Source organism: Rissa tridactyla, chromosome 7 (genome assembly GCF_028500815.1).
Source record: "Rissa tridactyla isolate bRisTri1 chromosome 7, bRisTri1.patW.cur.20221130, whole genome shotgun sequence".
Taxonomy (NCBI): domain Eukaryota; kingdom Metazoa; phylum Chordata; class Aves; order Charadriiformes; family Laridae; genus Rissa; species Rissa tridactyla.
The window spans coordinates 11,868,810-11,894,402 of NC_071472.1; the positions used below are offsets into that span (position 1 = coordinate 11,868,810).

Sequence of the window (25,593 nt, forward strand, 5' to 3'; positions counted from 1 at the left end):
ACATGCCATAAAGTTCCTGCTAAGGATCCCACCCATCTCTATTTTAATGCTGCGTTGGTATCCTTATTATTTGTATTCCTTAAATGGATATATTCAATAACTTCTTGGATGCTGGACCCTGGTTGAGGACTGGGGGTTGAATTTTACCAAGCAAAGGTTTTTAATGAGTAGTTCTTTCAAACTAAATTTCAAAAAGTAGCATTTATTTGATCCTCAACGACAACATCAATAGCAGAAGCATCTGGCTTGCCAGATGCTCAAATAAATAAATTAACAAGCAAACTTAACTCACCCTCCTAGTAAAAGACTAAGTGCTAATATCACTGCATAGATATCAGAGATTGTCAATTCTTCTTGCATTCCCATGGGAAACAGGGTGACAGAGGAGAGCTACATCATATGAACATCACATACACACTTGAGTAGTACACAGGAAAGGTGTATGAAAGCAGACTGAATTTGGCTGGAGATGAACTGCTGCTGCTGTTACAATTTTCAGGGAGAGATGCAATTACTGTACAAAGCCAATGCTCTACTACAATTTCTATTCAATGACTTTAACCAAAAGGACCATTCAGCAAAGGTGTCCCATATAAATATTGCATTGAGCCTACAGCAGGTTCCTACTTTCTCTTGTTTCCGCTGTAGCGGGGGTATGTGGAAGAGGTGCAGGATATTTCCCTGAGCGCAGTTGCAGGATGCGGGAAGGCTGGTTTGGTGCTTTGGCTTTTTGGTGAAGTACCAGAAAGGAACTTTCTAAAATATTACATCACTGGAAAATTCCCCAGAGACTAAGGTTTCCCTTTAATTTTTAGACATAAAATAAAGCCCCGTGTACACAGGCAGGGAAACCAATGCTCCCTTGTTAACAGCAGAAAAGTACACTGTGGCACACATTGCAGACCAGACAATATCTGCCAAGCCAAAAGTATATTTGAGTTGCTCTTTTCTGCCTATTCTTGCGGGGGGAAGGAGTGATTCTAGAGTTATTTTTCTTATTATGATTTTATTTTGTGTTAAGGTATTTCTCTCTCTCTTTTTTTTTTTTTTTCCCCTTAATCTAAGTAGCCCAACAGCCTCACACCACATAGTTACAATTACGTTTTGCTGCACACAGCATTACAGGATCCACAGGGAACTCTGCTGCAGCGCCAGGATCCAGAAAAAAAACATAAAATACCACAGACTGACTTGGTTAGGAGCACCTTGTGGAAAATTAGAAGAAACCATTGATGAGATTTACAACTGCCTACCAAACTTGGATACCAATTCCCTTTGCAAACAGCAGGGAATTGAGCATCCCAACCTCTGAGACAAATTTTGCCAGTCCTAACCCATACTTTCCATGCTATAAGAGCATCAGCCTGCTCAATACCATATGTTACCATGAATTGGTCATTGTTCTATTTTAGTATGATCCGATTTTCTAATACCATAAACTAGCCTGCACTTTCATGAGCATGGGAATTGCCGAATCCTTGATAGTGGCTTGCATATTGATTCTCTAAAGTTTAATAACAAATTTGCCTCTTATATGGTCTGGAGATATCCCCTTTACCTCCAGTCTCTAAGAAGGGGTGAGTTCAGATCACCTTTCCCTCTTCGTGGACTCTAATTAGGTCTCTTTCCTTGATGTAGCTGTCTATTCTCATTAAATTTGTAGGAATTTAATATTCTTGAGTCTTCTCTGACAGATTTGGTTTAAACAGTGGCTGACGGACAGCACAACTGCGTAAGCTTTTTATCAGTTGGAGACAAGGTTAAAAATATATTCCTGGAGACACAATTTCAGTCCTATCCAAGCTGCGCACTGGGGAATCCAGACTTTGGAGCAGCATCCACAACACCTCCATCCATCCAATGAGGATAAGGACCAGGCAGTCTAGACTGAGGCAACTCAACTTCTGTGTCTCCCATTATTTGCTCCATATTGGCACACAGTAAAGGTCTCATCCGTTCTCCATGGAAGTTTAGAAGAGCTTTCCATTGACATTAAGATACCTCTGACAATATTCCCATTACAAAGCAGACTGCAAAGCACAGCAGCAGTTTTCCTGCTTCTAATGACATCCATGAAGAGGGTGGCACAAGACGCTTCCAAATTATAATAATTTCTAAGAGTGGAAAGGATGTAGCACGTACTGGAATTACTGATGAGGAACACAAGCACCCATGCTGGAATGAGACAAAAACCATTTTACAGCCTCTGCAAAAACCGTAGGAAAGAGATTGCCGAAAAGAAAAGTTAGGATTGGCTGAACCGCTGCATATTCTGCTGACGGCTGCTGACAGCTTCAGGAGGGAACCGCACGTGGCCGGTGCCGGCTCTGCTGCCAGCGCCTCACTCCCACAAAAGGTCTCTGTTTGCTAATTTTAGCTCTTCTGAATTACTGCTCACATTAGCGCAAACCTGCCTTCTCCATGGAAGTCTCCAGGTCGCTGCTGCCTGGACCTCTTGGAGTACTGTGGAGCCACTAATCTGGTGGTTAAAAAGCCCGCGAGGAGCGGGCAACAGCTTTAAATCAGCACTAGCATGGAAAAGGCCAGAGAGGACAGCACGGCGAAGTGTGCTGCAGAGACTCACAAACCACTTGTCAGACAGCCACTGAGGAAGAGGATGAAGAAAATGATGCTCTGCATAAAATTTATAGCAGGCTGCGGTGCCCACTGGCTCCCTCACCAGTGAGTGGGTGCAGGATATATCCTAGTTTACAAGTTTTTGCCTTTTCTCCATCGCCTCAGCTGCTTCTTCCAGGCAGCAAACGCCGGTACAATCAACATGCAAAAGCCATTTACCAAGGAGGAACAATGCTGATCTAATCCCCAGAACAAGGGCTTGGACACAGCTCAAAAAGCAGAGTGCAGGAGTGCAGCTCTACGTGAGATGCTTCAGGGGATGGGTTCAGGCCTCAGACCCTGCCAGCGCCACCGGGTGTCACTCAGTCATGGTGGCCTTGGCATCCCAGCAGTGGTGGGTGTGCGTGGTGAGGGGGTTTGTTTTCCTGTTTGCTCCACATTTGGAGAAGTCTGAGCAGAATCCTTCCCAGCCCCAACCCCCCTGTTGGAAATGCAGTCAGACACTACCTACAACATCGCTAACAGAAATACAGTGACACGGGGAGCGGCTGCACAGGACAGGCACCCGTCTTGCATGGGACAGCCAGAGATAAGCAGCCCCCGGCCCATGCCTGCGAGCTGAGACTCCCCCGAGAAGACAGCTGGGGTTTTCTCAGTGCCTCGGCAAAGCTCAGACCCCTGTGCCATCAACCCCTCAGGACGCCTTGAGAAGGCTCAGCTGATGCTGCTGCGTTGGGAAACCATCCTCACAGGAGGTTGGTGTTTCCTGGTCAACACCCGTTGTCCATACCTTTGGTGGGAAGCGCTGTGACAGACATTTCTATCTCTGCTCAGAGGGTTTTAGGAGCCCTTCAGTCCCTCCTCTGTCAGTGAGACAGAGACAAGCAGCCAGGTGTGGCAAAGCTGTGCGGCTACAGCTTGGCAGTAGCAGCCTGGTTTTTGTGCAGCAGACCTGGAAAGATGGGGGCTGCGGAGAAGGACTCCACTCACTGCAGTCCTTCTGGCTGCTCTGAACTTGCAGCCTGATTGCGGTGCCTGCAGCGAGGAGAAACAGCCTGCAAATGGGAGGGTAGGCCTGGACCAAAAAAGGCCAGACCAGTAAAACCAAAAGGCAGTGGACCCAAACCAGGTAGAGACATTTGCTTTGCTGTTTGGAAGAGCACAAAATAAAAGTGACCTTTTATTCCATCAGATTTGTCCCCCTGTCGAGCTTTATCTGCTGACTCTACTGAAGAAGGCATGACTGAGCTCTCACTGGGCTGGAAAAGCAGCACAGCGCCAGGAAAAGGAACTTCTCTTCCAGACCTGTGCATTTTCTTTGTACGTTAAACTTGGCCTGTAGGGTTACCTCTGCAATCCTAAATCTTCAAATGAGTAACTCACTGGAGAATCTTTATGTTGGAGACGTTAGATGAACCAGAAAGAACCCAATATGACTTTGAAATCTCAGCATGAGTCTGCATGGTTGGCAGTAAGAGAAAACTGGACCCCTTCCCCTACCCTGTAAAAAAGAACAATTCCCTTGGAAATAATTCAGACACAATAAATGAGGGATTCCTTCATATTAACCATTTTCAATTGCAGATTTATAATCTAAAATTAAGCAGATGTTGAGTGTTGAATAGAATGCTTAAAAACATAATGGCAAGTTAAAATCCTAGTTTCTCTGCATGTGGCAATCAGTAATTTCAATTATTTATTGGAATACAATTAATATATAATAAAAAGGAGCAAGCTACTAAAGAATATAGAAATATTGAAGAAGTTAGTGTAAAAAAAAACAGTAACAGATTTTCAGGTCTTCCAAAATAGTGCAAATATTTTTGGATACAAAATAAACAATTTAAGGGATTTGCAAAGTATTTTCTATGTCCTTTAAGGAATTTATTTCAAGTAAGGAATTAAATCTTGAAATAACATCAACCTTTATTTTATTTATTTGAGTCCCTGAAGTCATGTTCGGAAACAAGACAATCAGATATCCATGAGTTTGTCTCAATATTAACACTACATTACTCTCATCTGCCTCTATTTCGCAACAGGGAGATGAGAGATACTTCTGCTACACCAAAAAGAAGATATTGATGATCGCTGGTAGAAGTGATATGCAGAGCCCAGCTTACCCTGCCTTTTATTAGTTTTCAGAAGAAAAAGGCTACGTGAGCTGTGCAGTTCGCAGTACATTAACTACAAATCTCTGAATCATGCTATTTGTGTTGTTCATCACAAAACCAGACTGAAAACACTTGCACTGTTATCCAGCTGGAAGGCAGAGCAGGGCTCAGCAGCTCACCAAGCTGGAACCAGTCTGAGAGTGCTCTCAGCTCCCACAGAGGGCAGAGGAAAAGAGGACACTTGCCTTAGGTCCAGAGCTGTGCAAGATCCGTCCTTACGCTATCCAGGAAAACAGCAACAGGCAATGAAAGCAGGAAGTAATTTGGAAACTGATACAGAAAGCCCCCATTTACCTTAGGTTTGGACTAATTTTCAAAAAAATTCCAGGGATTAAAATTAAACAAACATGGGAAATGAAAATCTTGTACCTATTTAAAAAAAACCCAAACCGCAGACTTACACAAACAGTGTCATGAGAGCTGGAGAGGCTGATGTTTTCATCTCTCTGCTGCAAGACGGGAGCGACAACACCAGGGTCATTCCTGATACACCTTCTAAACAGGGTCTCCAAGATGAAGATGCTACAGAAACCTGCTGCATTTCTTCAATCTATGATTTTAATCCATTTCTTTTTGTCCTGTTTGCTATGTTACACTGGGCCAAATTGTTTCCTTTAGCTCAGCCTTGCATACTGGATTGTAACCACATAATTTTGACTTTCCCCCTCTTTAACCTAAGCATCCCCAACACCTTCAGTCTTTTCTCATAACTCCTGCTCCTCAGGCTCTGATGGCTCTTGTTCCCTCTGCACTTCTAGGAAGTCCACATTTTCTAGCAGCTTCTGGTAAACAGAGGAGCTTGCCGGGCTGGCAGCTACAGACACTTACTGCAGAATTTCAACATCAATTATATCCACTGTCCGCTTATCTAGGAATAAAATATCTCAACAGGTCATTACTGCAGCTGATCTCCAACAGGAGGCGAACATGTACCTTCGTCCTGAGGTGGTCAGTAAAGGGACACAGGAAACAAAACAGAGTGATGTGGTCAGAAGCCTTTTAAGAGGACAAGGTGAGACCAACAACTGTTTCCACCGAAGTCCCCCAGTCCCTAACCGATGGTGATAACAACATCACGTACCAATGCCACGTACAATGGAGGCTGGATTTGAACTGGCTAGCAAGTGGCAAAAGGCTCTCAAATTCACTAGCATTCCTGTCAGTTATATACTAATGGGCTTCTTTCTCCAAAATACACTTACAATTTTTTTTAAAAAAATCAAATGATATCTGAAGAAAATACTAAACCTCCATTAGCCTCATTAGCCTCACTTCATTTTTTACTGTGGTATTTTCATACAAGCGTGTGGTGGAATAATTATCTTGTAGATGGCACCAGATATTTAGTTACTAAAATTAGTATGAAGTCCCTGGTGTTATTTTTAAAATACATGGTTATTTTTGTAGATCTACAATAGCCTCCAGAAAGAAATGATCCTCAAAAGCTTCTTTTGTGCTAGGATCATGTAACAGAAAGCAGAGCTCCAGGGTTTAATTCCTATCAGTCAACAAAATGAGTTTCACACTACTCCTGCCAGAGGAGCTAATATACACAGTACCACAGGTCATCAGAGAAGAGCTTAAAATAAATCCAAGAGTGGGTGAGTATTGCTACATTTTGCCATCCCCTGTATTGCTCTTCTAATTTTATAATGCTCCAATCACTGAAGTAATTATTAGAGACACTTAAGTTGTTTTACTGATCCTAGCACCTTTCATCAAACTCAGGCGGCTCTGAGGAGCTCTTCAAACACACAGGCTGTCCCTTGGAAACATTTTGCTGCTGTTACGAGCCCTGGATGTCCCCCAGAACAAGGAAATATTTGAGCAGGTTTTTAAACGGAGGACAAATAAAAAGTAGATGTCTTTAAAAATACAGGCCTCCGAGGCATCTCGGGTTTCCCCCTCTGCAGCAAGCACAGAAGACTGCTTATCTTGGCTCCAAAACAGATTGATGTGTTCAGCCGGAAGATTCACTATAGCTGACAGAGAACATTTCCTTCATCGTATTGCTTCACCATGCGAGGAGATAACTCAAGCTAATAATATTCTGTCTCCTTTTTATCCTCCTATAGCCTACGCATAACTTAATTCTTAATTCCAAAGAGCTCGCAGAGGAGATTGGCCTGGTGCTAGTTTCATTTACACACATATAAATCAAAACTCAGTCTACCGGAATAGATGGCACTGCACTGGTGTTAAAAAATATAATCCTCAGCGAGGCCAGAAAATTCCCCCTCAGCTCCCTCGATCATAAACACCATGTTATCCTAGATTCAGTCACGCCCTCCAAATTTTTAAACATCACATCCCATTTAAATTTGCATGTAAATAGGAGCTATCCTGATTCACAAGAAATACAGCTTTGCCTATCCAGAAAGCCTTAGCGCAAATGTAAAACAAGCAGAAAATGGCAGAGCGGTAGAAACCTGGCATCCGTGGCAATTATCTTTACTTCTAATAAATAGCGTCTTCGTTTCTTAGTAACTAATTATAGTGGAACTGTTTGGAGAAAAGGGCCTCGTGATATGCCTTGAAAGACCCAGTGTACAGCACCCAACCAGGACCGCATTTGTCTACGGTGTCAGATACCCGCTTTGCAACCTCCTCCTAGTACCCAAGACTGCAGGATCAGGCTTTGGAATCTTCCAGAACCCCTAAATCACCCCAGATACTATGGACTGCAAGGCTACCGTTTTGGAATATGAACAAACCACGTTCCTAGACCTGAAGTTTCGAGCCCCAAGCAGTAACCCTCAGGCACACGGGAAACCCCCCGGACAGCAGGAACCTGCCTGGCCATGACTCGCAGCTGCATGAAAGCCCTCACTATTCTGCTCTAACTCAAACACACATTGCTGCTTTCAGAAAACCCACATTATTATTCCGGTTTTGAAGAAGGACTTGTGGAAAGCTAAAGCAGAAACTTTGAAAACTGCTAGCAAGACCCTGGTTTCACTTACCCTAATCTATCATCGTATTTCATCACCACTCTCATACCTGCTCAAAGCTCCCAGCAATGCGCCACCTCTGCCCCCTCCATTAAGATACAAAACAAGGGTTAAGTGACAGATAGTATCAATGTGGATAGCAATCTGTCTCACTCAGAAACCATTGCACCGGGAATAAAGAAAGAATTATTATACTGGTGTCAATATGATAAATTACACCCTCTTTTTTTCCTAAAGAATTTCTAGTTTTTCAACTAGCACAGAAAACTCTCCCCCTTTCAGCACTCTGAACATCAGAGCAGTTTCTCCTGACATCCTGTTCAGAGTCTCTGCTAATGAAACTGTTTATTTTGGTGGATGGCTGACACAGTTATTCATTACAGCACTCATCTTGGAATAAATATGAACTAGGAGCCAGTGATATGAATTCAAACTGTTCCTTCCATATATTTGTTTCTAAAAAGTAAAAAAGTTTGAAGGCTCTGCTGATTGCCCTTGTTATAGTGAACAAAACGTTTAGAGAAAACGAATTTTCAGTGTTTTCTCACACCACACAGGTTACACAATCCCACGTGCCAAACCCACAAAGTTTGTGGTCACGTATCCCTCCTACAGCTGTGAGATCACCACTGCGACACCAGACAAAACAGAGCGAGGAGGAACCTAAAGAAGTCACCTCCTGATTTATCATCCCCTCTCCCTAACATTTATATCCATGCCAGAAATTTGCCTATAGAGTTATGGAGGAATTTAAGAAGAAATTAGATGACTTATTCTAGTGCCAATGCAAATCCATTAGAAACCCTTTCCTCACGTCCAGCCTAAGCTTCCCTTGCTTTGGTGTAAAGCTTTCATTTCTTGTCCTAGCCCTACAAACCCTCTCCTTTTGCAGCATCACAACATGCTTTTAAAGACCCTTCTCGCCCTCTTCTGTTCTCCAGGCTGACCAACCTCTACCCTTTTAATCCTTCCTTGACAGGCCACCTTTTCTAAGACCTCTGACCACTCTTGCTGCTTTCTGCTCCACACCTTCTAGTGTGCAATATCCCAAACAAGAGACAGAACTCTGGTCATTGTCTCCACAGAACCAATCTGCAGGGATCCTTGGGAAATTGGTGAAAGTGCTTCATGACTAGCCAGTCCCCCACCGCTGAGCACATTTTCATGACGGGAGGTTGTACTGCAGAGGAAGAAATATTCTCTGGTATAGCTAGAGAGATGTCCTTCAAAGGCTTCAAACAGCAGGGCAGAACAAGGCTTTGCCATGGGGACCAGGAGGGAAAAAGATTTTTTTAGTGTTTCCAGAGAGATAAACAGATGGGTTGTGTATTAGCTCCTTCAGCATTCACCTCTGTCCCCCAGCTTCTGCATCACCAGAGAAGAATCATTGCTGGACTGATTCAGAGGGAGGCAACCAAAAGCAGCATCTCAGATTGAGCTAATCCATTTAGTTGCATGAGAGTGTGGAACAGAAGCGATGTGTCTTGCTATTACTGCCACCTCCATGAGGAAAGGGCAATTAATAGAAAAGGTTGACATGTTAGAAGTTAATTTTTGCTGTGCAATTGCTTGCAACCCCAAGCAATGTCATATTTTTGTTACTTGCGACCATGCAAAAAATGATAAGATGTAAGGCAGCAGTTTCATTACTGCAGCAGCTGGAGGGGGATTGCCAAGCCCTGGGACATGCACTCCCAGGGAGTGACCTCCTGCTCTCCCAGCCCCACAGCAGTCTGTAATCTCTCTCACAATATGGTTGAAAATAGAGCTGGCTAGAGGAAAAAAGGGGAGGGGGTGGGGAGAAAAACAAACCAATTCCGTTTATTACTGAAACCTTGATGAGCAAAAGTCCAACACAGCAAAAAATATATCGCCAGAGGACTTGTGGAGTCCAGGAAATGAGCACTGGCAGATCTGGCACATGTGGCTGCGTTTGCCCCTCACCCTCTGCAGCCGAGTGATGAGTCTCCAAACAGCCCTCAACTCTCTTCCATACCAAACACGGGACATTTGTTCTCTGCGCATCACGTATTTGAGGAACTGAGTGCATTTCTGAGACCCTTACCTCTTGGTTTTCTGATGCAGCCAACCCCTCTGCCCTTCAGGTGTTAACTTCACGCTCTTTGCAAAAATATGAGCACTCTTTAACGGGTCATACCCTGGGTTTAAAAAGGAGCTCCTGGGTGGCACAGGGTGTGTTATTGCAACCCTGAACATCCCTTCTCAGCCCCTCACTTGCCCTGGGATAACCTAACCTTCACCTTGATAACCAGCGCAGTGGTTCTTGGGTAAAGATGTTTGTCAAGCTTGAAAATAGGGAAAGGAAGCTGGATGAGGGTGTACATAGTCTCAGACTCTCGGAGGCGTTAAACATTGACTCAGAAATACCTACCTGGGCACTGAGCCCTATAAACTGTCTCCCACACCTTACAAAGATAAATATGCACTGGCAACAGACCTTTCCTCCAGCACCCCTGGGAAAGGGATGGGAACCTGCGTGTTGAGGAGGGACACAGGGACTAATGCGGGGAAAGGTGCTGGTTCACATGCAGAACCATCTGAAATGCCTTTCTTTGAAAGCTTCCGCCTTAGTCCACCCATGTTCCTTCCTCAGCCTGAAGAAAGCTCTGGGAAGTGCTGGAGCAGGAAGATCTGCCTCCTCACATGGGGCAGGCTCTCCTCCCCAGCAACTACAGTCCCCTACACCAGCTCTCCTGAACCTCCCACAAGGTATTAAAAAGCAACAGCAGACAACAGGCTCTCTCCAGCTTGCTATATTTAACTGCACTAAGCACTCTCCTCCCTTTCCGTTCCTCTAGAAGAGCCACGCAGAAACATGGGGAATGGGAGCTTCTCCTCGTAGCTGTTGTGAGCCCGAAGCCTGGGTTTGCTCGCACTGCCTCCGCTCCGGGCTCCTGCATTGCCGCATGTGCGATAAAACCCATCAGAGCATACACAGGAGGAGGAAGGGAACACTTTTGTTTCTCCGTCCCAAGAACTGAAGGTACTAAACGTTAATACTTGGAAATCAGCAACTGCCAAGAACAAGTTCCCCACCCATCCATCCACCCTGAGCTTTGAAGTGTTTTCTTTCTAGCTTTACCTTGGCACGCTGGCCAAATAAGTCACAAGTTTCCGAAGGTCTTCCTGCCTTATTCTGTCGTGATTGCTGCGGGCTGGGAAGGTCAAGACAGGACCACCTCGTTTATCACGGCCACCTGCGGAAAATAAAGGATTGTTAGAAAATCAGGCAGGAAGCACACGTCAAAATAACTATGTGCACTGAATTGATAAACATAAATTACAGCACATTCAAGAGCCCATGCACTCTTTGTAGCTTTCAGGCTTGCCTAATTGAGGAAGACGTGCTTGCATTTGCTGGAGCTCCAAGGCGGGAAATAAAAAAAAAATAATTAAAAAAAAAAAACCACAACACAAGGAAAATTGCTACTAGCATTTCTTCTGACTTTCACCTAATCCCATCAAATCTAATATAACTGCCAATCCAAGCAGGCAATGCTAATGAAATCCTACTGTGGGGATAGTTTTAAACTGGTCAACACCAAGAAAGTGAAAGTATTTTTCACTGTTACTCAGCGTGTTGCGTCGTTCATTGCCAGACAGTTTACAATGTCCTGCCAGTTAAAAGCGATGTATCCCAGCGATGCTTATGCAGTAAAACATTCTAATCTATCTGGCAATTCATTAGAAATTGAAATTTTGATTACAAGTTCATGCCTCCTATGCCTTCTATTTAGAGATTGTTGTTGGCAATTGGATGATTTTTGGTTTGGTTTTGTTTTTTTTTTTCCCCCCTGTAGCTTTCCTGTCTTAAAATCCACTCCTTTTAAACTGCCAGTGTCTGGCGCTTCATTCATTACAGCAATTGTCAAAAGGCTTAGCCATAAAGGAAGGACTCTACCCTGAATTATACAATCACAAATATAGGGGTGAATACAATCTATTCTATAGCACCTTATTTTATTCTCTGCTGTGAATAAAGTTTAATAAGCTTGAAACTGAAATCTCGTGTCTTACTCAACGTTTAGTTCTTACTTCACATATCACAGGATTTTTTTCAGGAATTGTGTTTTGCTAGATACGTGTTTGCATTGTTATCTAGGAAAAAAAAGTCATAGCAAAACTACAGTTCAAAAAGCTAGCGCAGAACTGCAAGGACCTTGCAAATAAGCTGTAAAAATGCAGATGAGTTTGCACTTTTCAATGGGAAGTATAATCCCTTTAACAGAAATATCACTTCTGAGAAAGGAAAATCACATGCTTCTCTGAAATAATTTACCTGTCCAACAAGGATTAAAAGCTACGCAACAACACGCTCATCTCCAGCATCAATCCATGTCCATGCTGTGTTCTCTCGTGCAGAACACAGGATGCCCACATTCTGTGGAGTCATGACTTCTGTAGGGGTCCTAAACACCCTAATTCAGTGGGAAGAGTCCTAAGAGGCTCTGCTGTAAGAGTGTGAGAGCACACGTGCACTTGGAAAAACAGTATCCTGGATCACTACAGGAGAAAGAATTGTTCTGGCCAGAATTTAGATCAGGAATCAAGGAGGTGCCTCATATGGCAGAATTTCCGGGACAAACCAGAAACCAAACTGTGAGATACATGCATGTACCTCCAAGGTACAGGTTTTCCAGCCAGCCCTGCTTCCAGATCAGAGAAGTCACTTGTAGATCCAGCTCCCATCTGACAACACATCCCCTGTCCATTTTATTCTAAAACTGTCCATTCAGTTGATGCCATGACAGGTACAAGCTCACCTTCTAGCACAAAGTGTCTCTCTACATGACCAGAGTCACACAGAAGCAGATAAAAATAGCAATGTTGTTACTATACATACATTTTTTAAAATATATTTTTTTAAATTGCTACATCCTGTCTAAAGAGTTTTCTACAGTGCTGCAGATGGTACAAGTCAAAGTCCGCTACATAAACTTCATCCATACAGCTAGAGATGCCAGTGTTACCCTTTGTTACGGTTCGCCAGCATTGAAATTCCCAGAGTTTTCAATGGGTGCTATAAACCTGAAGGGCTGCATTGTGCAACTCTCCAGTGGGGCCAGGTCATGTCTCATTTCTCCAGGGGTACAAATGGAGAGGCAAACAAGAGATGCTATCTTCATTTTGAGCCCTGATGCAGCCAGGGGTACATATGGAGCACAAAAACTGTCCTGCCTAATCTCCACGCAAACCTCTGTGCCTGATGTTCGCCTTTGGCTTCACACCCTGAAGATGAGGAAGATCCATGGGAATTTGGTCTCACCTTGGCTGATCCATACCTCTGCCCCATAGCATGAGAAAGGAGGTGTAACGTGACGAGGATTCAATTTACAAGGAAATAAGCTCATTTTTATTTTCAGCCCTATATACATATATATGTATTTAAAAAGATCCTTATTTTAAGCACATTCTCCCTTTGTTGAGATTATTTCACACACCGTAACAATGCCAAAACTATTATATCATGCATGATGTGTCCAACAGAAAAGAAAGCCAGCCTATAGAATGGCAAACCAATGTAGTAACTAAAGCTGGAGGGAAACATTTTTTCAACACAGGAAGCTTTTCAAGGTTTTGAAAAATTTCCTGTCATATCAAGATGTAACCAAGCTTTCAAAAGCTTCCAGATATTCACTGAAGCAGAGACCTGAACTTGAATTGCATCCCAGAAGAACATGCTACCCGCTACTCAGTAAGGCTCCCTCTCGTCCTCCATTCCCATTTATTTAAATATTTCTACAGAGTGGAAAAGCACTAAAAGACGAGATCAGGAGACATCCAAGTCCCCAGTTATAAACCTCTCCCAGGATATGAAACACCTGTGAAGGGCCATGAGCTTCCCACAGCCCAGCAGCCCTGATCGCTTTGATGCTACCCGTTCACCTCAGCGTGGTAAACCAAAAATTGCGTTTCTGGCCATGGACCCCTTTCCCACCTAAAGATTCACCAAAGTGAGCTCTGAAGAAAAAAAAAAAAAAAATCTAAATTCTGGTAGGCTGAAAAAGCTAAATCAGAAAATTCTTGACCCTCTTACTAACAGTAACACAAGCATTTCAGCTGCAGAAAAGGAAACAGGGTCCAGAACATTCCTGTCCTGTCTTTGCTTCAGGATGAAAAAATTGTCCCTCAACAGTTCATCTAAACTGTCCTCAGGGGAGCAGGATAAATACGGCTCTAGCGCAGAGTCAGAAGTTACCAGGACAGACCAGAGAAAATGGGTTAATTCTCATTGGAGGAGGATGGCTACATGATGACCCAGTTGGAGGATTCTGGATGATAGAAGGACAAATAAGTGCCTGGACTGACTCCTTCTAGTCCTATGGCACAGAAGAACAAGGAGACATGGGGCAAATCTCAAGAAATGTAAGGGTTAGAAACAAATGTTTCTCATTTATGATAAAAGTACTGCTCTATGCTTTGAGCAATAGGGTGAAATTATTATTACAAGTGAATTGTACATATTAAAATCCTTCACTTGTTTCCAAATTATTCATGAGCAATCCCTAATTTTTATGAATATCTGTATAATTTACCATTTTGTGAAGGGCCTGTATGAAGAAATGTCAGGTTTCTTCCAGAGAAAACCATGCTATGTTTAATTCACCATAAGACTCACAGAGTTCAGTAACTGTGGTTTACTCTCTTAAATACTAATAATACATAGCTTTTCCATTGCACTTTATAACCACAAATCTCAGGTTTTCTAGGCAGACTAAATGGGATATTACCACCATCGAACTTCAGACACCTAACATGCCTATATTAAGTTCCTCATCTCCTCTAACAGAGCCTCCAGACAGGTAGCCACTATAAGAGAATAAAATCTGGCATTGGCTGTACAGGGAGACTATACCTTTCTTCTTCTTTATTATTATCTCCTTTTTCACTGAGGGGAGTAGAGAGGTACAGAGAGGGGAAGAAAATCAGCCCAGATCCCACAGCAAGTCACTTGAAGAACCAGGAGCAGAAATGAGGTTTTCTGACTCTTAGTCAGCCTAGTGTTAGAGCTTCATAGGCTAAAAGTCAGCAACTAAGAACACAGAAACTCTGTCTCTGCTGGTTATTAATCCACCCAAGGAGGCTAATCTTGCCCCAAGTCAGCCATGATCTCAACACCAATTTTACATGCACAGTCTTCAGAGAACTACCCAGCATATTGTTTTAAAAGAAAATAAAAAATGGAAGGAAGACTCTCAATTGCTCTAATCAGTGTGTCCCATCTCCTGCCTCCCACTGGGCTCACAGACATGGGATGCAATAATCAAACATGTCATTAGGTTTGCTAATTACAGTTATTAAATGCTAAAACAAAGAGCTGATAATTTCTAATTTTTTTCAAGGTGGGTTTTCACGGGCTCTTCTCTGATTTAGAGAGGCAAACAGATGGTCTAGTTATTAGTGCTCTGGAAAAAGGAGTCAGAAAAACACATGTTCTTCAGGGCACAAAGTACACTGAGAACAAATATTTAGCCATATATGTCTTGCATTCCTCCTACAGAATCCTTTGTTGATGGCCTTGCCTGTCAGTCGTTTGCCGGTTCTTCCCATCTCCCTTCCTTCCAGGCCATACAGAAACCATTGCTAAATTCAGCAATTGTTCCCAGAACTAGGATTACATCATTTTTCCTCTACAAATCATACAGGGAATATTGGAGTGATGGCACAAGTCATCGTGATGCATACCACATTAAAAGAAAACATTAAAGAAACCTCAAAAAACTTGCACGGAAGCAGACAGCAGTGTCAGTGACTTTCTGCTGACCACTTTTCTGGTCAAGCCTGCAGCCAAGAGGAAAGGGACTCCAGCCACAAGATCTCTGTCCTGGCAGCTGCCTGAACTGGCATCTTAATCCCCTCAATGGTGGGCCCAAATGCTTCTGCCTACAGTGGCTCCAACTGCCCACAGGTAAGTCAAGATGTTGGCCAACCCAGAGCATTATTAACGTGAACTCTGTGTACAGGCCTTCCCAATTTCAAGTCCTGAGGCACATCCACCCCTGATAATACACAAAAAGCTAAAATTCCAGCTTTGCATAGTCCTGTTGAGGACAGGAAATTATCAGTTTCCTTTAATGCAGATTTCTTGTATACAACAGATAATAATTTTATCAAGCTCTGTTTTCAAGCTGCATCTCTCCAGTTCTATCAGCCATTCCACCACGATACTTACCCGCTTGCATTTATCTAATTTAAGGGATTCAAGCACTCTGCTTCCTATGGCACTGTCTTCATAAGCATGAATTCATTAGAATTAACCATAGACACAGACAAGTGTCCATACATGGAAAGACACAAGTATCTTGTCTAATGTCCTGCAACACATCAGCAATGGAGACAGGAGTAGTACACAATGTCTCTGGCCTCCGTTCGGAAGTCTACTGCAGTTCAAATGAATACGCTGCTTCATCTGACCCCTGCAGATCATAAGCTGATCAATCTTAATGTTGCAGACTCTGCTGAGATCGTAAGTGAGTTTCCAGAGGAGCTGAAATACTCCTTAAAAGGTATTTCCGTCCAAAATATGGTGAAAAAAAAAGAGTGATAATGAAGACAACTAGGAGACAGAAGGAGCTCAGCTAATGTCAGACGCCTCGATAAAATGACAAACAATACGCTCTGGATTTCTAAATCTAATTGACAGACTTCCTAGGAAAGCAAAGTACCAAGGAATTAGCATCCAGAGTCTTAAAATAATATTCCTTTCCCTGCCACAGTTGAGCCCTGTGAGAGCCTGCTTGCTACCAGATTTCCTGGGAACAGATTTCTGTAGTAAAACTCCTCCAGCCTCAAGAGGGACTAATGTGTTGTAAGGTTCAGGTATAGGATTATCTGTATGACCACCCTCAAATTCATTTGGTTCCAAAGCAGGTGATTCTAGTGCAATAGAGATGGAAATTTAAGCTCACACAAGAAGCCCACCTGCAAATTAACACAGCTGCAACGCAGTCACCAGCACCTGATCCTCCACCGTGCTGCTATTTGCAGCATCCCAAGTCCCAGAGTCAAGTGCCTGAATCAAAACCTAATGGCCAACATTTGCAACATTACATTTAGGGTTAATGACTCCAAAACCAAGGCTGTGTGTTCCCACCAGAAGATCTCTTGGCAGATCAGAGCAGCGGGTGTAGACGGGATGCTCAGTGCAGTGGTTGGAGGATCCTGTTTCACACCTGGTGAATTTGTTCTACAACTGCCCAGAGCCACTGCATGGGTTTGAATAGACTGTCTGTTGTGGACTGTAATACACCTTCATGGATTTATGCAAGTATTTTGAGGTAATTCTTTGATTTTGAATGTTTACTTGCCAACAAGCCACTGGGAAAATTGTCTTATTTACCACAGAGACAGTTATTCCCCAGCAAAGCAAAACTAAGGACAAATGAGACTCATTAAAACAAAGGAAGAGCTGCTTTGTGTGGAAAGCTAAACTTCCACAGAGATTCAGAGGAGACCATTTCTTCCTCTGGAATAAGCTGGTTTGCTGTGAAGTATCAAGGGAGCACCAGAACCATCCTCTTCAATGCTATCACTTACACCTGTGCAAACCTCGCTGCCTTTTGCTCCAGCTGCAAAGTAATTTTTTTTTTAATCTTGCTTTCTCTATCACAGGTGTATGGGAATAGCTGTATATATTAAAAAAAAAAAAATAGAGAAACTGAAAAAAACCAAACCCCAAATCTTCCAAAACAAAATACCCCACTGCACACCCTCCTGCCTCTGGAGAAGGGAAGGGAACAAAACAGCATGTAGCGATGCCAGTCACGCTGCTGATGGTGGCACCGGCAGGCGCTCCAAACTCATACCAGTGGCCATAATGTTGGAAGCTGTACAGAATAAGGAGAAACAAAGAGAGGCCATATTCATCCTGATCACACACTGTTTGTCTTGATTTGAGATGAGCCCAGAGAAACAGCAATGGCAAAATTTCTAATGTTCATCAGCAAAGTGAAATACGTGATAAACTGCTTTAATATAACTGGCTGCTCAGGTTTGCCACATCCCCAGCAGGTAAGTCCCTGACAGCTACAGCCAAGTAGAGGATCCTGCCAATTAATGAAAGTTCAGGGGAGAGTTCAAGCTATTGGACTTACATAATTGCTATCAGGAAGTCTTTTTCCTCTCTGGTTTTAAAAAGAAATTCAGCCTAGAGCTGGAAAACACCATCGAATGAAAATCTTTCTGAAATCGCACATTCCAGCCAAGTATTTCCATTTCAAATAGCCTGTATTTTCCCAGCAAAAAATATTAAAAACCCCAAGCCATGCTAATACAGAGAGGATGTCCAGTTGTGAGTTTCAGTGCTGCTTGTCAGTTAAATTGATTCCTTAGGAAAAAAACATAAGCCTATGAACCAAAACACTTTCACAGAAATAAGGATGTTTTTAGAGGTGACGAGTCTCATCAGCAGGACAAAAGAACACACCTTAATGCAAAATGACCAAAATAGTTGGTTGTTATCATATTCATTATCTCAGGTGCTCCAGTCACCTCCCTGGATCCTTATATTGATTTATAAGCTCACGGCCTTGATTTCTACATAAGGACAACTCTCAACTACCTGCATAAATGAAGACAAGACCTTTACCGAGATACATATGGAGCTCACTGTGTCTTTAAGGACATGAAAACCCTGTGAGCCGGAACAGGATGGGATGTATACAGGCCTTCTTACTTCACAGGCTCAGTTCCTTCCTCTCATTGTTATTTTGAAAGTCCCTATCATTAATTGAGAAGCTATACCTATGTGACAGGATGCAGAGACCCATCAACCAGGAGGTGGTCAGAGTCCGGTGTGTTTGGATGATATCCAATCAATGACTTGTGATCCCAGGAGTTCTTGTGAGTCTTTTGGGATAGAAGTTTTGATTGGGTTGACTTTTTGCCCAGTTTTCTAAGGCGCTTGAACCTTTCTGCCTCTCTACAAGACAGCACAGGTTGCATCACTACTCTCACACATAAAGAAATACAACTGATTCTTCACACTACATTTAAAACCTGTAAATGAAATCAGAAATCACAGGAAACGCTTTGATTTCTGTTTTAACCTTAGAGTCCTGATGAGGATATCTAAAGGCTCTTCTCTACCCTCAAAAATGACCTAACAGTTGATAAACAAAAGGAAACAAACAAACAAACAAACAAAAAATCCCAGCAGGCTCAATCCTCATCAAAAGACCTGGAAACTTTACAGTCTAAACTTCCTTGTTTTCTTCTTCAAAGAAAAATCTGCATCGATGCAGCAGCAAATTCTAGATGAAAGCATGATGGCCCAAAACCACTAGGAAAATTCAATAGCCAAGCAATGCTATGTTTTTCTAATAGCATATTTCCTCTTTTTGGAATTTCCATTGATTTCAAACTACATCAGGGAATTATAAAATGGAAGACATTTTTCTGTAACAATGTATAGAAGAATTGTTGATGTTTCATTTGAAATTGCCATTCCAGAAGAAGAGAAGAATTGAAACTTTTAATTTAAATTGGAACTTTTTGTGCAAATACAAAACGTTTTCACCACTCAAAAATTAAATATTTTGGGTAGTTCTAATCCCAAACCAATACAGACTCCAGTGTTCACAAGTGTTTGAGACACCCTGAAACCTGACCTGAACTCTTCCAGTGCCCAGAGGGTCCTGGGGTCTCATTTCAACCCATTCTCTGTAGAGTGAAGTGCATCCATCACAGAAAGAGAAAAAACATGGCCCTCCACATGTGGTCCCGTGTGCCTCTGGCACTAAGTGACCTGTGGTTTCTTCCAACAAGTTTTTAGGAAGGTCAGCGTCTTCCCCTCTGAGACTTCCTCTTTGATTCATCCTGCTGGCCTAAATGTAGTGAAACCTAATTGCAAAGTTGTCCTTTCATCTGATCTATTTACACTGAAATTCCTCCTCTGAAAGACCTTTCAGGAAATCTCTCTGGTTTTCCTTCAGGCTCTCAGCCAGGAACAGGCATCGCTGTGACCCAGCTCCCGAGGCTGTTCCTGAGACACGTAGGGTAGGGGACAGTGGGCTTTTGAAGGATGGAGAGGGCTGAACTGTTACCTCATCCACTTCTCCCTGCTTTGTGCCTTTTATTGCCCATAGTCCACAGAAAAACCTCCTGCTTTGCTGAACACGCGTTGGGAGCTCGGCTTGTCACAGCTGCAGCAGCTCACCGGCTTATTACTCCCTTCTGCCTTTTGCTGTTGATTCCTCCGTGCTCAACCACCCTCTCAGAAACCTGCCCAGCCTCCTCCTTTGTACTGCTGCCTTGGCAGACGAGCAGACAGTACCTGGGTGACAGGCGGGAGCCCACGCGTTGCCGCTCTTCTGAGCCCTCTGGAGAATGGGAAGTGCCAGGAAGGATCCTGAGAAACTCTTTTGGGTGGGACGTGGGGAAAGGGCAAATGCTTTCAGCAAGACCCGCAGCATTAGTCAACTAACAAGCTTTTCATAGCCTAAGCATATGAAAAGCTCCATGTGCGGGAAGGGAACACGGTAACACGCTCCCCTCCCTCTCCTGAGAGCCTCATAGCTTCCTCCCGTATTGCACTGATCAATAGAAAATCTCCTATAAACGTAGTCAAGCAGCTGAACAACATCCCAAGTTAAACTACCCTTCTAAAACAGCATCTGTGTTTCCTAGGAAAGACTATAAGCCCAGCTTCCAAAATATTTCACCACCTCTCACTGAAAAAAAACACCTAAAATAATCTACAACCTGTTTTATTTCCTCTCCTCTGCGCTCATCTCCTTCTCAGAACACAAAAATCAATCTCTGGCCTGTAACTCGCTCCCTAATGGCTCCCAAAGCCATTCCATTGCTGGAAGCAACACAGTGAACCACCCAGGCAAAGCCAAGATTTTATTAGGGTTTAGGCAACAAGCAGGCAGCCAAAGCCTCCCCCCTGCCAACCTCCTGCTTAATCTGCTTCACGAGGTCAGCAATGGAAGCAATCAGACGGCGACGTCCAGGATGCACCGTGCTCCTGACTGCTCAGGCCATCTCCCTGCTTATGAGTGCCGGAATGGGATTTTCAGGTGCTGTTTAGACACACGCTCACATGAACTTTGCTCGGGTTCAATCTAGCTCATACATGAGATCACTGGAAGAAATCAAGAACTAGTTCCAAGAAAAAAATCCCTGTATTATCCGCCCCTCAATTCTCCCGCGGCACAGGGATGCGGATGCAGAGCCCTGCGCCTGCTGCTCACTGCCGCCTGAGCCAACCGCGGCGAAGCGCCAGGCACAGCGCCCCAGACGGCATTTAGACTGGATGAATCCGCGCCCAGCTAGTTAGAGCTGTATTTCAACTCTGAAATTAAGTGCACTTCTGAAAGCTTGAGTGCTCCTCTGAGATTCCAGGGCTGTGCAGGCAGGTCCTGTTGTGCCTGCTCTGGAGCAGGCGGCAGCCGGAGTCACTTCCCTGCCTGTTCTGCCCTGCTGCTCTGCATGGTCCAGGCGTGGAGCATCCACCACGCTGAAACACAAAGCATGGTGAAGACCCTGCCTGAAGGAGCTTGTTTGTTCTCTGCAGCTTTCCTGTGGAATCACGGCCTGAGAAACAAGCTGATGAGCCACAGCAGATGAGAATAGAAATAACCTATGTAACTGAGATGTTCAGCTGAGGTTTCTTTGTGTGTGCCGATAAATTCTGCTGGTGTAAGGAGAACCCCCTTGACAACTTTACTGTACTGTTATCATTAAAATTAACCGTAGTATAAAACTCTGAAGACTCAATAAAACTCTCCTTTTCCTCGAGGAAGCCTGACTACAAATGCAATGTGCTTCCACAGTCTGTACTAACTACAGAACAAGGGGTTTTTTTCAATCTTGCAAAATCCAGCTATTTGATTTTTCTATTTTGGCAAACATTTTCACTTCCGTGCTCAAAGCATACTCTAGGAAGTTATTCCATTTTAATTAAAAAGAACCCAGCCATCAGTTGAAGTGCTCAAATTCTTCTTTTAACCTGCTTTATTACAACAACCCAGGGGAAGACTGGGCAGTACTTAAACTCTGGGCTGGAGGGTGAAGCTGGGGCTATCGCTATAAGACACTAGCAGCTCAGAGCATTCTATCTGCACAGGCCCCTGACAATTGTTGCCCATAGTCATTGTGTTTGGAGATCATGGAGAGGAGGTGTAAATCCTAGGACTGCTATCTAGCTAGCTGTGTTGGGAACAGGCACATTTTGAGCAGATACAAGTCTGGAGGCTGGTTAGTCTATGAGGAGCGAGCTGACCCTTGCCTGCAGCGGATCATGGCACGAAACCCATCGCACTATGGGGATCGTGTTGGCCCTGCTTGTTTAACGCCCCCCCACAAGGAAAGCTTGGCCCGTGACAGCATCTAACGAGCTGATGATTTGGTGTGAGACCCTCTGGCTCAGAGCTAAACGCAGGCACCGTCAGTGGAAGGGGCTATATAAATGATCCAGACAGGTTGTCATTATTAAATATTCCATGAATTACCAAATGATCCTGCAGTCATTTCAATGTGAAGCAACAGCCAAGAACTAAATTCCAGTACAGTCCCTGCATAAATTCCTCCCTTTCACTTGCCCAGAGCACCCAGTTCAGCTTTGTGTCGCAACCAAGTCTGCAGGTACGCTGTGTTTTTATGACTCCGCTGGCCTCTTCGGAGCAGTGAAAGACAACAAGCACGTAAAACATTTCAGGACAGTCATAATGAGACACCAGTGCGACGTGAAGTAGTCCTCCACGCGAGTGCTGTTGGGATAGTCTTGGGTTTTCACACGAGGCTTTTGGTGTCCACAAACTTCCCTCAAATTCCTGGATTTTGACGTCATCGGTCAGAAAGTTTAGGGTTTATAGAGCCACAAATCGTTTGTCCAAGTGACTCCTGGACTCGTGGTCCCTGGACCGTTTAACTGTTGCTACATGGGAAAACACCTGACACCAACCATTTGTCGAGGCAGAAGCTTTTCCTGCCTGCCCAGGCATCTCCGTGGCTCGGCAGGGTGACGAGCCCCATCCTCAGGAGCCCCACTCCAGCACCCGGGGGCAAAGCCAGGGAGGAAGAGTCCGGGCACCCAACAGCCTCGCTGCTACTCTCCTCCCCTCTGCAGTCAGCATTACTGCGGAGATGAAGGAAACAAAAAGCAAAGACTGCAAACAAAGGGGATGGCTATTTTTGATGCAGGTTTTCTCATTGCAACAGGGAAAATCACCAAAAGCAGCCTGACTGGTTTGCAATCATCAGAAACACTGTCACGGGAAATACCCCGCTTTTATGCTGCCAGTTTGAGTGACTTCACGCAAGATTGTGATTGCTTCAGACTTTCTCTTCCCCCTCCCCCTGACAAGTTGTAATTCACGCCAGAAACAATATCATCCAAGCCATTCTCAGAGCCTTTTCCATATTGTCTAGTCCTCATCCACCCCCAGGTCCTCGAGATTTGTCTCCTGAATGAAGGCTGTAAATCTTTGTACAGGATGGCAGGAGATCTTTGAGCATCTGAGTTATTATGTAAATGAAGCATCAATGGTACTTTTAACCGCAAGTTGATTGGCTTTGCAAATGAAACGCCAGTGATTTATGGGTCTGAGCGCTTCCTACAAACAGGAATTAATGCTATTCACTGACCTTGAACCCAAAGCAGGATCCCTGAACTGTTCCGCTGAATGCTGGCACAGCACAGGTCTGGGCTGGAGCTGAGAAGCTGCATTTCATCCCACCTGTGCTGTCCATTTACCTGTTTCTCAGAACATGAAGAAAATAACATGGGCCAGTTTCCAACACTCAGAGTATTACTGGATAGCCCCATTCCACATACAGCCCTTTTCTTAGCAGAAAAGCCAATTTAAATACTACCAAGACCAAACATGAAACTAATCCCTTGTGACTCTGCAGCACCACAATGACCAGGATGCGGCAGGCAGTGTTCATGCTGGGCTGGAGGGATCCAGAAAAGATGTGCTCACCTGACACGAAGGCCACTTTCTCCTTCAGTATAGGAAGGACATCAGCAGCTTTTAAACCATCATTTCGAAAAGAACCTGCAAAACAGAGGAAAACAGGAAAGCCACATTAGAAGAGAGAATGTCCTTGCTCCCAGCTTCCATATTTCTCAAAATCAGACTGGAAAAAGTCTATAAATTACATAAAAGCTTCAAGAAATAGACCCTAATGGCTGATACATAAACAGCATTAGCATCAATAGAGATGTCTGTAAAAAGAAAATACAGAGAATCAGCTCATCACTTTATCCTTCAGAAGTTCTGAAAGGTTAACAAATTTCCCACCAAGTAACCAGATTTATGCCCACAGATTTATGCCTTTTTCACAGACCACACTATCGAGCCTGGGAAATGCCCAGCTTGCACAGCCGGTCAGGAGCTCTTGTCTCTGCACTGCCCAGCCAAAATTGCAGGGAACATTATAGCACACACACATCCACTTAGCACCAGCCTTTGAGACAGATTTGCACGGGGGCTGGCTTAAAAAAGGCTTTTCCTCTTTCCCCCTTTCTGCTCTACACAGCACAGCGGGAGAAGGAACGGCTCAAGGTGGGGACTGTACTCAGAAGGAAGACACGCTCCTTAGAAGCCAGCCAAAGTTCTCCCTGGGTACAGAGTGGTTTGAAGCCACAGCGTATCCTCATATATTCATGCTGTTTGATTACATGTTAAATATACCTGCACGGGCCATTTGCCTTCCCTGCTGTGCCAAATTATTTCATGTCTCCTGAAAGTTGACCAAAGAAATCCAAAAGAGATTTTTACTCTCCTGGAAGCTTTAGGAAAGAATTGCTGATGGTTTCAGCCACCAGCAGCATCTTTCTGCTTTGCAAAAGACCAGCAGTAATGGATCACCCCACAGCAGGCCAGACACAGCTATTCCATCAGCGCTATTACAAAACAAAAGGTGGGTTTGAAGGACATCTTTGCAGTTGCTCTGAAAAATAACTCATCCATCACTGGGTAGTGAACACCCATCACAAGTGATCTTCAATATGGCCTTAAACCTATTCCAGCTCATCAAAGAGTACAACACATTTGAAACCCCCTTATTTTTACTTTCTGCCTTTCACAGGCAGGCAGCAACCACCTTTTTCTGATATGGCACCAGGGCAAGAGAGTCTTCTCACTAAGCAGCTTTCATGACTGCCTAGAAACAGGGCAACATTGCTCCAGCCATCACACCTTCCTTGTTGAACACAGCAGATGACACCTGATCATCTGGATCTGAAAGTGGGAATGGGGATGAAAGCCCCTTCTATAAATTGTCATCTACTTCTTGCATCATGCAGCCTTCAAAGGTACAGTGGTTCGATCCACGCAGACATATGGAACAGACAGGATGAAGACCATAACAGCCATTTCCACCTGCAGCTGAACCTGCATACCTACGAGTAGTGGTATTATTATGGTTGACTTACTGTTAATGGCAAATGAGGTAGCATTTGCCGCTCACAGTCACCTGGTACAATAAGACTATCTTGTACATGCACATACGTCCCTCACCGGTGATCAACAGCTACAACTACGTCTATATGTCCCCACATGCTCTCAGGTGTCACCTCTGCGACACTCAGCTCAAGAAGACGAGCCAGCTCACCAGCTGAGCCTACGCTCGTGAGAATCAGCACACAAAGGAGTGAGGTAATTCAACGCAAGGCCAAGACCAGTGTAACTGCATTTTGAACAGGCATTGGAGCACGGTCCTGAGAGATCCCTAAAGAGTGCATCGTGTCAGTAAAGTGTTTTTGGGACCAGGGAAACTAGTCATGGTTGCTGAACTCTTTCTGTGTTTAAGTAAGCAGGACTATGTGCACTCTGTGTTAAATATATGAGGCTTTGCTATTAACTTATCCTCTTAACGAGAATAACCTCTCCGATCCCAGGCCGTGGTTAGCTCTCACA

At 43.9% G+C, this 25,593-nt stretch overlaps 1 protein-coding gene across 2 annotated transcripts in view; it reads right to left on the reverse strand.

The window, feature by feature from the left end:
• KALRN (kalirin RhoGEF kinase) overlaps positions 1 to 25,593 on the reverse strand; it is a 525,892-nt gene that overhangs the window by 338,487 nt on the left and 161,812 nt on the right. For both annotated transcript variants that reach the window (XM_054209626.1, XM_054209624.1), the window contains exons 2-3: positions 23,653 to 23,727; positions 10,806 to 10,920 (exon numbers count right to left, since the gene is read on the reverse strand). In XM_054209626.1, the coding sequence (XP_054065601.1) occupies positions 10,806 to 10,920; positions 23,653 to 23,727 (190 nt within the window). The remainder of the gene's footprint in view (positions 1 to 10,805; positions 10,921 to 23,652; positions 23,728 to 25,593) is intronic.